The following is a 13,621-nucleotide window of genomic DNA, read 5'->3' on the forward strand; positions in this document are numbered from 1 at the left end:
TGCGAAGCAGCAGCGCAGCAGACGACGCAGCACACGGGCGAGCGCCTTTAAAACCACGCTTACGCACGTCTGATGTGCCTACGCAAGCGTGGTGCGCATTTACGCCCCAGATGTCGATCATGCCTGCGGTTCAGGACTTCTCAAACTTACGCACATTAGTCGGACATAACGCCTGCACCGTGTCTGCACTTTGGCATTCGTTGCGAGTGTCGCGCTGTGCCTGCACCATGCCTGCACCGCAGTGAACCGCCGTGAACTGGTTCATAGTGGTGCAGGCGAATCGAACGGACCTCTTCTTTAGGTCACGTGGTCTGGATCGCAGGCTCGCAGCAACGTAGGCAGCCGGAGGTTTTTCCCCGAGAGCCCCCGGAGGTTTTTTTGTGATCGAAAATGGCGCTAGCCTCAGCAAAACAACTTCTCGACGAATTAATGGGCCGGGATAGGAATCTCGCGCCCACCGAGAAGAAGAATACTTGCAACTGGGAAGACCCCGATGTAAGCCCTGGCGATTTGTTACCTTTGCCCCATATCGCGGATGCGAATGTTCAGTTCTCGGAACAGGCTGCCCTTCGAGGTGTCTTTTATTTATTTTTTTCCCTTGCCGGTACGCGAAGGCGCGATAATGTGCGCCGTAACTTGTTATGCTCGTGTAGCCGGTCTCCTTTGTTATTCTTCGATTCCGAGACGCTATGCAAAGTAAAAATTTTGGCGCCGAAGTGCGCTGTATGCGTATGTGCGAAGACGTTGTGGACGAGACCGTGGACGCCATCGCTCGCATAGCTAGCATGTTCTCGCGCGCCTCCCACCTTTACTCAGCTTCCGGTGTCATTTAGCGCCTCTTCGTTCGTGCTTTTGATAATGTAGCAACCACTTGCGTCGATGTACCAATCAAAGATATCAGCTGGGCTCGGAAATAAGCTTAAACATCGCGGTCAAGACCGGTGCAGTCTCGCACAGTTGTATGCAGCAGTGCATGGAGTGAAACGACGCGATGCTATCGTGCAGGCATACTCGGGTTACCATTGACGCGTTTCCTGTTATTCCTCAGCGTTTTTCGTGCATGTTTACAATCACTGGCGTTGGGTTGTTACAGGTTTGCAAGCACTTTCTTGCGAAGTTCTGCCCTAATGATCTGTTCGTCAACACCAAAGCAGACTTGGGTCCGTGCAACAAAGTTCACGATGACAGGCTGAAGAGGGAGTAAGTTTTGTTCATCACCTCCTCTATAAACCTCCTCCTCTATATAAAGAGGAGGTCGTCGTTTTGTTATTACACTGCTGGTTTGCGCACGCTCGCACTTGCGTTGTGGGTACATTGTGACGTTTGATTGGAGTCGCGTGTGAGACCTCGTGTCGGCTACAGCGGTCAATCGGTTTTCATTGCGTGTGTGTTTTGCGTGTATTGAGCGATTTGTATGCCTTAAAGGGACACGAAACTTGACTTAAGCTGTGCTAGTAATTGCAGTTCTGCAACATTAATACGGCCGCTTTTCCCATGACTAAAGGCTTGGCAAGCTAGTAAAGGGAGACAAAAGATAAGTGATCACACCCTGGCGTACTTGCAACAGGTCGCTGTGACGTCATGAAATACGCAGTTTAGTAGGGTGGTTTGCTGTGGAGGTATGTTCATTGTCGTTCAATTAAATTTTTAAAAAATGTTGAGCATGTGCAGCAGTAATTAGTTGGATTTTCTTCTAATCAAAACATAATCGCGAGTCTCATTTCACCCATCATACCCTCATTAAATAAAATGCTTTGGTCCATTCAATCAGTCGTCAAAAAACATAGATTATGTTGCATTTTAAAAGAACCGGGGAATCGACCTAGCCAGCTTTGATAACTTTTCTTGCCCCTAAAATTGTCCAAACACAAGAGAATAGCGTGCCGTATTTACTCAATTTCAATGCACACTTACTTTCTCGAAAGGGTCGCTAAAATGACATGCAAAGTATGACTATAAACTGCTATAGGTGGTGTCCAAATATGACCTGCCAATCTGGAATGGGGTTAAGAAGATATATCCTGTTGATAGCGATAAAGAGGCCTGGGACAGCGACAGCGAGTGATGCCTTTTTACTGTGGCCCTGATGCAATAAATTTTATTTTTCCGAGTGAGAACAAATTGCTGTCTCACTGTTCTAATAAAAATCTGGTGTCAACAATCAAGGGTGTTGTATTTTGCTTTTTTTTTTTTTTTCACATGTGAAAATTGCAACACGTGTTTCAGCCGAGGGTGTCAGAATTAAGCGAGTACGGTACTTTGAAATTCTTGACAGTAGCGGGTGTGACAAAGCAGTGCCCAGGTATTGGCACGGAATTTGAGAGTGAAGTTCTTTTTATTTATTTAATTTTTATAATAATCTTAAACCATTTGTCGTCATATGAATGAGAATAGAGAGAGCTTGGTAAGAATAGGTTACCAAAATGGATTTAGTGTTGAACTTGTGCCTGTCCACGCTATGTTATACCGGTGTCACGTGGTCACTTTTGATCTCGATCTGGCCCGATCCAGATTGAATTTCTTGACCATGATCGACAATGATTGTCGTTGCATAGTGCAACAGCGATCCGGATTGAGTTTGGGCATCTATGGTGTGGGTGAGTTCTAGCGCACTAAAGTGAGTCATGTGCTGAGAGTGAATCAAATATGCTGTAAAAGTCATAATATAAAAATAATTTGTTCGTCATTGTGGGTAAGGCCGTCATTGTCTGCTGATTGTGGACAACTCTGAGGACTATGTGGTCATCAGCCTCCGATCGTGATTGTCTAGAGCCAAATCAAGCAAGATCGTGAGCAAAAGTGACCGTGTAGCAGCACTCGATCTGGATTGGGCCTGATCGTGCTCAAATGTAATCGTGTGACACCGTTATTTGATTGAAGTCATTGGGCTTCCTGGTATGAGTTATACCTGTAAGCTTGTGCAGGCTAGCAATTTAACTTTTGGATATATGATATTACACAGCCCTACTGTCTTGTTCTCGTTTAGGTATGAAGAGAGCCCCCGATACAGGCAGGAAGGCTACGAAGATGCCTTTCTCCAGTTCTGCCAGTCCATGCTCTCTGACGTTGAGAAGCGCATCCGGAGGGCACGGCAGCGACTGCAGCTGAGCAACCAAGAGGTTAGAACAGTTAATTGGGCAACCTCTTCTGGCACAGCGAAACATTGATGAGATCGAGGGTTCGAGGGAACACTGCTGAACCCTCAAACTATGTAGCTTAGAGCGATTAAATGTCATTATTTATTTGATGTGCTACAGTGAACAAGCAGAAGAAAGTGTGGACAAGTTGAAAAAAACTAGCTGTGAATGGACTTTGCATAAGCAGAGTTTGTTGTGTAGTGCGTTGGTGACAAAAGAGGATGGTGTGTTTTTGGGGGTGTCGCTCTGTTTACAGGGTGGTGTGGTGATCAAGACGAAGGAGACTGCGGCGCCGACGGACGAGCGGGTGATTGTGCTGAACGAGCGTATCCAGGGCCTGCTGCAGCAAGTAGAGCAGCTTGGCTGCGAGGGCAAGGTTGAGGAGGCGCAGGCCGTCATGAAGCTCTGCGACCAGCTCAAGGAGGAGCGCAAGTCCCTCGACAAGGACTCCGACAAAGCACACTGGCTCAAGGTGAGGCACCCACAGCGTTCTCGACAGGAAAGTAGCAAGTGCAGAGTTTTCAAGATAGGAAACGCAAGCAAGACAGATGACGATTATTGTTCTGTGGCAAAAATGCACCCCAAAGGGTGCAACTGTTTTTAGAGTGTAAGATTTATTGCTCTAAAATCTATTCTTTCGTGTTCCCTGCTTTTGTGCCACCTATATTTAAGTATTTTACTAATCTCCACTGCAAGTTCATGAAGCTTTCCTTTACTATTTCTAAATCCCATTGCCATGGGCAGGGTTACTACGTGTTCATTGTCCTCTGGATGGACACTGCAACGTACCTAACAAAACATGCCCTCTTGTTCCCGTGCAATCTCCAGCTGAAGTGGCACTTGTTGTTGACAAATGTCTCTGGCTGTAAATTCTCTTTTAATCCAATGTTTTTCCATGAATTGCTGTGAATACTGCATCTTGCTATGGTCTATAGTACCAGAACATTCAAAACCGAGATGTTCCCATTCTTGCTCACTACAGTCTTGTATGTTAGGTTTACTGTTGGAACACAGAAACTCCATTTGTAATAACTTCATGCTGGTTCCTCGGACAACTCTTCTGAACAAAATGGGGTTTCTTATACCCCGATTATGTGGGGCACTTTCAATCATGCTTGTGATTTTACATTGTGGTTGGCTCCCGATTCAGCACGATCAGGATCAAATTTCTCGATCGTGACTGGCTCCCTTTAAAAGCTTGTTCAAAGGAGCCAATTGTGACTGAGAAATCCTGATCAGGCTTGATTGCAATCGAGAGTGACCTGTGTGACTGGGGTATAAGATTTAAGCAAATGTTTATTTGCCTTGCTGGACAGACGATTTGCAGTGTAATTTTTTTTTTTTTTTTGCCTTATCTACTGCACAGCAAACAGCAGAGCTGGCAGCTGCCCAGGAGAAGCAGATGGAAGTGTGCGACATCTGTGGAGCCTTCCTCATCGTTGGCGATGCACAGCAACGCGTCGACGACCATCTCATGGGCAAGCAACACATGGGCTACGCCAAGCTCAAGGAAGCCGTTGAGGAGATTGTGGTGAGCAAGTGGGAACTGCGGTAGCACACTTGTCGGTCGATGCCATCGTATTGTCGCAAGTCGAAGGAAGGAGGCTGGCCTTATGGCAGACAGGCGCAGGAAGTGACGCGGTCGCGGATTTGGTGCCACCATCCGAGAATCATCGACTCAATGATGCCGAGCCATGGTGGAGTATCCCAGCTCCTCGGTCATCAAAATTACTCGTCTCTCGAAGCGGCCGTCATACCTAACGCTCTGCGTCGCCGTAACATTGCGAATGAATGTAGCGAAGTGTGAAAGGCTTCAAAGTAATCCAGCACTGTAATTGTAACACCGGTCACACGCACAGAGAAAATGGTGTCGATTCCAACAAAAAAGAAGTTTTGACTTCGGTCGACTTGTCTATGGATTAAGTCAAGATGTAAAGGTACAGTTTGCCAACGTAACGTAAAAAACTGCAGAATTTAGATTTGTTCTAAAATTGTAAATTCTGACGTTATTTGAATGTAACGTGAGGGTCGAGTTCAAGCTAATGCAAATCATTAAAAAAATTTGTTACAGTCAGGTAAATATGGTAGTTTTTCTTCCACAAACACCTGGTAACATTCTGCGTAATTCCAAATTGTGCCAGGCAGCCAGCGACCAGCAAAATGTGCATCAACTGCAAAAGTTTGCCGACCTTGAGGTCCAGGAATAAGCTGATTATTTCCGCAGCCTTAGTATTCGGAGCTTCAGCCTGTACCAGTGTGTGCAGGCAACACACTGTCGTACAGTTTTATTGGTTACGGTCGCAAACTGCTCAGAAATTTTCTGTTTTCCGAGATGCCGAAGGCTGTGAAAATTTGCGGTTGACTGTACGTCAGGCTCTCATTATTGTTAACTGATGTCAGGCGGGGCACTTTCGAGTGCAGTTGGCACCCTTCTGCAGCTTGCACAAAAGAGCCAATCTCTATCGACACTGCTACCCATGACACCAGTATAAAACGCCACCGACATGGAGCTTGTACTCTCCATTGTTGCTCAACGTGGCATCTTGTGAGTGTATCACTTGCGTGGCTTCTATTGCACGATATTGACCAGTGTGGAAGGTTGAATACAAACGTGTTCCCTCTCCTTCAGGGTCGGCGCTGAGAAAGAGCGAGAGGAAAAGGAGAAGCAGCGAGAACGCGAAAGGGAACGGAGGCGGAGGCGCGAAGAAGACGAAACTCGAAGCCGACGAGGACCCGAACCAGCTCGCGACGACCGACGAGAGCGTGACGAGAAGCGGCACAGGAGTAGGTCCCCGCGCGACGATCGAAAAGAGCGTACAGATGACAGAAGACGTGATGAAGACCGCAGACGGGACGATGATCGGAAACGAAATGATGAGCGCAAGCGTGATGACGAGCGCAGGCGGGAGGATGACCGTAAGCGGGACGACGACCGCAGGCGGGAGGATGACCGCAAGCGGGACGAAGACCGCAAGCGTGATGATGAGCGGCGGAAAGAGCGCAGCCGGCGGGACGACGAGCGGAGTCGGAGAGATGATGACCGGAGTCGAAGGGACGACGACCGGAGCAGTAGGAGTGAGCGCAGCTCCCATCGAGACTCGCGGGATTCACGGTCGTCGGGACACGACCGGGACAAGCACCACAGCAGCAGTAGCAGCAGCAAGAGTGACCGTGACTCTCACCGCAGCTCATCTTCTAGGGGTGAGCATGCTTGTAGAAATCGTTGGCTTTTTTTGTTAACCATGGTCCGAGTTGTAGCATGCATCCTTGTCTTGGTCATTTCCTCCTATGGAAGTGAAATGTCCAGGATGAGGCCCTTGCAGACATCTGCCTCCTTCAAACTGATGGGAGTACCAAGCCTGTGCTGTTCTCTTTCCTCGCTTTTCTAAAGGACTCTGTCATTTGTTTCTTTCAGTGAGCAATGGTGACTCCAGCCCCCGTCACTGAGATGTCAAGTGAGTTGCTGGGGACAGCAGGTAGGTGTCACTGCGGCAGAAGGTGTCTGCCTTTCCTCCTCCCTTTCGCATTTTTTTTTTTTCTTTATTCACTGGGCACTTTTCATCTTCATTTTATCCTTTTTCATCCTTCTGCTTTCTCGCTGGGGTTGTGTTGTTCCTGTCATGGGTGGTGACCTCTCCTTTCTCCCTTTTGTTGTTGTGAAAGGGTTGGGGTGCGGGGTGGGCACGGACACTGGGGTTGTTCGGATGCATTGTGGACAGGCGGGGTCGGGGCTTGGTTCCCGATTTCTGCGAAAGGACAGACCGATGTGAGAGAAGCGACCGAAGACAGACCTGCTGGTGTACCTTCTTCCATCGTGTGTGTGTCCTTGCGACTTTTCGCCCCCCTCTCCCATCGGCGGAGCGGCTGCGTGGCAGCTTGAGGAGCCCGTCTCGAGAGCAAGCGAGAGTTTCGGAGCGAGGGTTCTTTCGTAACAGGCGAGTAATGCACCAGGTATGGCCTACCAACAACAACTGCGTAGGGCGAATCACCGTCGTCTTCTCATTAACTGTTACTGCCGTCGTGCATTGTGCGTTGCGGGGTTACTGTACCGATCGAGCGGCATATCTCGTTTCACCATAGATGCAGCACAAGTTCTACATGCAATTTTTATGGCTACGTTATTCTCTTTTTATATACTTATATGGCTAATGCATGAACCTTTGTGTTGGTGGCAGATGTGAAATGGCAAATGTTGCACACTCGGGCACAGTAATTAGTATCTGATGAATCCAGTCTTCGCCACACGACTTGTAAGAAAGGAACATCTTAGAGTACTATTCGACAAAGTGCACATTACATTGTTCTGCACGTAACAAAATCGCATATCTCAATATCCCGGGTTATCACCTGCATCCATTTCAGAGGATATAATAATAAGTTTAGTAGTAGTAGTAGTAGTAGATACTGTCTCTGGGTATGGTTAAGTCAGCTGAAAGTAACAAAGAACCAACACATTTCATAAACACTTTTCATAAAGGCTTTTATGTCTCGCCCTCAAATCTATCAATAGAGGCATTGGTTTCTCTATCAGAAGTAATACTACCATATTTATTCGATTATAAGGCGAGGGTGCAGTAGGGGAACCAAGAAAAGGAACTTCAGTATGCGCACTAATATAAGGCAACATGAAGTAGCCAACGGATTAGTATTCAGACTCTGCAGGAATTGCCTGAAATGCTGAATTACTAACACAGCCAGAACGCAAAATGGTGATCATGAAATAGGGGGAGGGTGCTTCACCACACCTAGTGCGAGTTATCTGCAAATTCTGCCTTTGGTGTGGCTTCACAGCATAGTGGCGTGCACTGCCGTAAAGCCACACTGTAAGGAGAAATTTGCAATGCCGTGAAGCCACGCCTAAGAGCAAAATTTGCGTATTAGGCGGGGGGTGACTTTGAGGCCAAGGATTCTGGGAAAAATGTCGCCTTATATTTGAATAAATACAGTAAATAGGTGGCATCATCTTGTGTCATATCACTTGTGAACAAATTGGCAAGCTCACCAACTATTGAGTCCTATAAGTTGTTTTTTTGCATTCGTCGATCTGTGCTTGGGGACAAATGTGCACTTTTCTGAAGTAAACGCATAAATATTGACAACTAAGAACATTGACAAGTAAACAATGAAATGCTGCTACAATAGTCACTGCCTGTCTGCATCATTAAGTGTCGCACTGTCAAAACATTGCGAGGTCTGCGAGGCACTTTCACAGTTGAGTGCTTACTCAGTGCATTTTGTAATATGTAGACGCTTTGCATAAATGGATGGGGGTGGGTGATGTCCTGGGATATAATGCCGGTAGTTCATCTTGGCGAGAGAGATCGAATTTGTTTTACAAAACGCCAATTCCATTATCATTAGGGTACTTATTCAGCTCTAAGCTGGGAATGTCGGAAGTCTATGTAAAGAAATTAACAGCCATGCAAGACAAGCTGCAGAATTGGTTTCGTGGAATTGGCACGAGGAAAGTAAGCTGTCGGCAAGCCTCATCAAGAGCGGACATTAGGCTCGATTGTGCCTAATGCATGTAAGTGTGCGGATCAAGTTCAGGGGCTTGGTAATTTTTTTGCGTTAACACCTTGCTTGTTGCGTGCGCGCGCTGTAGATACACCAGCGAAAGACCGCCTTCGCGGAAGCCGGCTCGGTGCATGGTTCAGGTTGCATGCTGCAAGCGGGTAGCTGGGTTGTACGAGCGAGCGCGAAAAAGAGAAGCAATTTGCTGCACGACATCTGAAGCAGTGGGCTCTTACTTTCAGAGGTGGCAGGTTTTGGTGCTACCTGGCACCAAAAGTATGACTTCCCCAAACATTATGCGTGATGATGACCGTACAATCGTGCCCAAGTGTGCCTTGATCACTGTTCACAAGTAAGTTCTGTTCACTCGGGCTGCGGCAAGATGGTGCGCAAGATCACAGGTGAAGGCGATCTGTTGTCTTTTGTGATAACCTGAACAAACAATGTTTTTGCTGCTAGGAGTGTTACGGAATGGTTTAGTATTTTTCTGCATGCCACTCTTAATAACATAGGCTAGAGGTCAGTGGGGACTTCGTAGACTAGTTCTAACTGAATCTATGGAGCTTTAGTGTACATAATTAGTGCAAGCAGAGACAGTGGACCACGTCATCTTCAGGGAAAGCCAGCTAACTTAAGTATTTTTAAAGTAATGCACCACGTACTTTAAGCAGTGCACAAAACTGTTAGTATTAAACACCCAAAATGATGCAATCCTGATATGACGGGGTCAAGGAAGCTTGTGTCGTGTACAGTCACTTTCAAAAGTTTACAGACCATGGGGTCCGAGAAAAAGCTGCATATTTCTGCAGCCTCATATTTGGATTTCCAGTTTGTACAGTCGAACCTGTTTATAGCGAACTTTATACTTCTGCCAAATGTGGTCGTTGTATGAGTAGCTCGTATGTCAACTCGCCCTTTAAAATGCGCAAAAATTAACTACACTGAATCTGGCATCTGCAGTTATAATTCTGCACAACTTTGGTCCGAAAGTCGTATTTTCTGTTACTTTAATTTTTGTTCTGCACTTAACCGCATCTACTTCCAAGTTTCCGTTAAAAACGGCATCTAAAGAACGAAATGTGCCGTCGTAGCTCTTTCAAAATGGCGCCCAGTCGTTTTCGATTACTCGTCACTTCAAAACTACGAATGCAGCTGCCGCTATTTCTTCTTCACAAGCTTCGATATATTTTACTACGAGCGGGACACAAGTAGATTCTGCACACAGTAGAGAAGCGTTGTAGTTGGCTGGAAGCGAGAACAACTGCGGCATGCTAGCACTTTGCAAAGGTACGTGTGCTATTACAACTGCAGCATCTTCCACACCTGCACCGAGAGCTGCGAAGTTACATTTTCTGTCTCTTTGGCTGAAAAAGTACAAAGTATTGAAGCCTTTGCTATCGAAATATATTATCTGCAGTGATGTAAACGAAGCATCGAGCAACTGTGATCTCCCAATAACAATGTTGTAACCGCCACCGACTCTTTGCAATCGACACGTCTTCGAGACACGTCGACGCTCCTGCAGTTGACGTGTCTTCGTCACGTTTTTGGACTGGAGCAAGGTGGCGTGTCGCGCTTCCATGCTTTGAAACTATTTAAGACTAGGTTTGAAAATCGTAAATGCAGAAAAATGTGGTAGAACTGATAATTCGTTATACCTGGGATCGTTATAATTTGGTTCGACTGTACCAGTATGGGTAAACAAAATAGCGTACAGTTTTGCTGGTCACGTTCACAACCTGCATGGAAAAAGTTCCTGCATGGAAAAAGTTCTTGCATTCCATAAACTTTTGAGGTTGACTATACATTGAGCTACTGAACGTGATAAATTTAGCACATGATTCACGACATGACACTGTCATTGACAAACGCTGCCATCCTGAACCCTTGCATCTTAGTGCCTGGAGCTTGCGTGCAGTCAAAATCACGGAAAGTGGTCGATAGAAATTATAGCGCACCTATAAGTAGTTTGAATGATCATGGAAAGCAGAGCAAGATTACTGGGCACCTTGATACTACTGCATTGTATGTGAAAAGAAAAAGCTCTACAGAGATTTCTTATCTCTTGCAGCACTGCGAACACCGAGTGTTGTTTTTATCTGTATGAAAGTTTTGGCTAGAGACGGTGTGTCTGTTGCAAATTGAAGACGGGCCAATGTTTCACTGGCATCTTAGGCTAAGTTGTTTGCAGTTTTAATATCATTTAACGCATTCGACGACTTTCCTGCTTTCTTTAGTTTATGGATCCCACTGTTCCGTGCTTACATGTGGCGCTGATTTATTATGATTTTTTTTTCTCTGCCTTCTAGTTAAGAGATACGTTTGCTTTGTTGCAAGTGTGTTGTGTAACGTGATGATGTAACAAATTGGGCCGCGCGAAGAAATGCAGCGGCCGCTCGGGCAAATGGCAACGGCATCCCCCAGAGTCACGTCTTGACACACAGGTGGGCTTATGCCACTCTTGTTGGACACTCTCCAGACACTACTGCTTGGATCTTGTTTGCTGTTTGTTCACAATTTCGCATTTAGCAGTCTGTCTTTTTATTTTTCTTTCCACCACACATGGTTTCACTGCAACTGTTCTTGCAGCCGCCGGCACGCAAGTTTGTACGAAATGTTTGGCATCTTTTGAGTTACTTATTGGTCCATGATGGAAACACACTGGTATTAAAAAAAAAAAAAAGGAAAGTTAAAACTCCACGGTATTGCCTACTAAAATTGCCGGTGGATGGTGTGATGCTTCTGTTTAGGTAGTACAGGAATTCTGCAATTTGGCATGGCTTCATTCTTGTACATGTACACAACTGCCCAAGAAAGAGGCTGGGAGGATGCTTTTAGACTTCAGTTTAACAGAAGTGTTAACCACAAAGGTTGTTAGCCACATTTGAGTATATTGCTAGACCTACATTACATTTGCGCAGTAACATTCGCCACAGGTGGTTTTTTTTTTTTTTTTGGTAACTTAAAACAAATATTTTGTTTATTTGCAGTGTTCTGGAAATGTAGGATGCTAGAAATGAGTGCCTGTGTTAATCATTGCCATGCAATAAACTTGAAATGGCTCGTCACGGTAGCCCAGTGGTTGTGACGTGCTGCTGACCTCCAGGTTGAGAGTTTGATCCTGGCCTCATAATCAGATTTTGGTTTTGGCACATAAAACTGCAGAATATGATCTTCAACAAATTTGAAATATTCAGTTCGAAAGCCAAGAAGGGTGATGGTTAGGTAAATCCATGTAGCATGCGAGGGTTTATTTATACCAGGGCTAATTGTTCCAGTGCTGGATAGATTGACTGTACTTCCGTCATACAAACACTAGCACCCGATTTTTCTCTACTAAAAGTGAACACTAGAAACTATCGCGATTAGCTTGGAAAGGTGCCTGCGCTTTTGCAGTTGGATCTTTCTGTACCCCGTCACCGAGATGCCAAACATTGCTTGTGTGGTGGCGTCTACAATGTCCTTGTGGTGATGTTTCGTTGGCGTGGATGCTCTCTCTCCAAGGCATTTGCTTTCTTGGTGTCTAGCTTAGCTTTGTAAACTTCCAGGGACACTTTGTGAGCTATCTGCAGCTTCTGTGCTACGAAGCATTTAGTGGAAATTGATTTACATGCTAGACAGGCCCTTGAAAGAGTTGAAGCATTCAACTGTTGAACATGTGCAACTAGTGCTTAAAAAAAAAAAAGGCTAAGGTAGGCCTTGTTGCTAGCCTTGCATTGGAATGCTGGCAGTAGCTGAATCTTTCAACCGTTATAATATGCAAGTGCAGGAGACAGTGAAAAATAGGAAATCTGTTTTATTACATCATGCAGCAGTGTGCATGGCTTAGTGTTAGGAATTCAAACAAGCTAAGGCCTGAGGCATTCACCAATTGACAAAGTATTGTGCTTAAACGTTATGTTTTGATAAGTAGCCAGGCATGTTATGTATTGCTAACACACGCATACATAGATAAGTGACATGCATTAACTTGGCTTAGCACACGGTTGTGCAGACGTACGATTTATGAATGCACAGGTTAAAGCAATCTTAGTAGCATGTCAGGTAGCAGAAGTTATATAGTGGGTAGTGTTACATATTTTTCTATGTAATGCCCATATGGGCCTTAAATAGAACATGGATCAACATAATATTGTACTCGGTGTGTGTGATTTGTCTTGAGCTTCACTCGAGCCCAACGTGACACGCACTTAGTAAACATGTTCGACGACAGTCCAGCAGGACACGGATAATATTGTGGACTAAGCTTAGGCTAACAAGCAAGCTGGGCATCATTAGAAGGTCGTTAAACAGTCAGAATGCATAGGGCAGTGCCGTGGGGAGAGAAAGCAAAGCGCACCACAGAGTCCGAAACTGTAGATGAAGCATTGCATCCACTGGACTCCTCACGCTCTTTGACTTCTCTTCCGTGTTCCAGCGTTCTGGTGAAAACCTGGAAAGCAGAAAAGCACTGGAAGAAGAAGCGTCAACACTGGGGGCATTGTGTCGGCAGCGACACCCAGAGGGCAGCCCGACGCATGCTGGCATTGGAGCCGCAAAAAAAGCAAGGAACAAAAAGACCCGCCGAGCCGCCGCCGCCATCCATTTCACCGAAAGAAGGTGCTCCTTTGCTTTCTGTTTGCCTCACATCTTTAGTTGAGAGAGAAAGTGAAAAAGAAAACACATGTTCCCTTTCACCAATTCTTTTTCCTTTCTCTGTCCTTTCCTTCCCCTCTGCCATCATAACAAACTGTGCTCATCACTCGTTCCTTCCATTCTTTGAATCAGCTTTGTCATAAATTAATGTGGACAGTTACACGAACACAGCATTTGCAGAGTGTAAGCGAGTTACTTTGTTTTTAGGTTACTGCACTTGCAGCAGCGGAGTTCAGAAATAAAGAGTGGTGTTGTAGCAGTGCTACTGTTTCGGCTGCTGTGTGGTTTACTTCACGCCAAATTGGTGTACAGTTGGGAATTGTGGGCATTGCCAC

At 45.7% G+C, this 13,621-nt stretch overlaps 1 protein-coding gene across 1 annotated transcript; it reads left to right on the forward strand.

The window, feature by feature from the left end:
• The first annotated feature begins 317 nt into the window (after positions 1 to 317).
• LOC119452914 (luc7-like protein 3) lies at positions 318 to 13,548 on the forward strand. The gene is made up of 8 exons (XM_037714874.2): positions 318 to 495; positions 1,094 to 1,200; positions 2,987 to 3,119; positions 3,394 to 3,609; positions 4,504 to 4,676; positions 5,767 to 6,338; positions 6,553 to 6,613; positions 13,069 to 13,548. The coding sequence occupies exons 1-7, from the start codon at positions 391 to 393 to the stop codon at positions 6,582 to 6,584; spliced, it is 1,338 nt and encodes a 445-aa protein (XP_037570802.1). The 5' UTR covers positions 318 to 390; the 3' UTR covers positions 6,585 to 6,613; positions 13,069 to 13,548.
• The last annotated feature ends 73 nt before the right edge of the window (positions 13,549 to 13,621 follow it).

This window comes from Dermacentor silvarum, chromosome 5, assembly GCF_013339745.2.
Source record: "Dermacentor silvarum isolate Dsil-2018 chromosome 5, BIME_Dsil_1.4, whole genome shotgun sequence".
Taxonomy (NCBI): Eukaryota; Metazoa; Arthropoda; class Arachnida; order Ixodida; family Ixodidae; genus Dermacentor; species Dermacentor silvarum.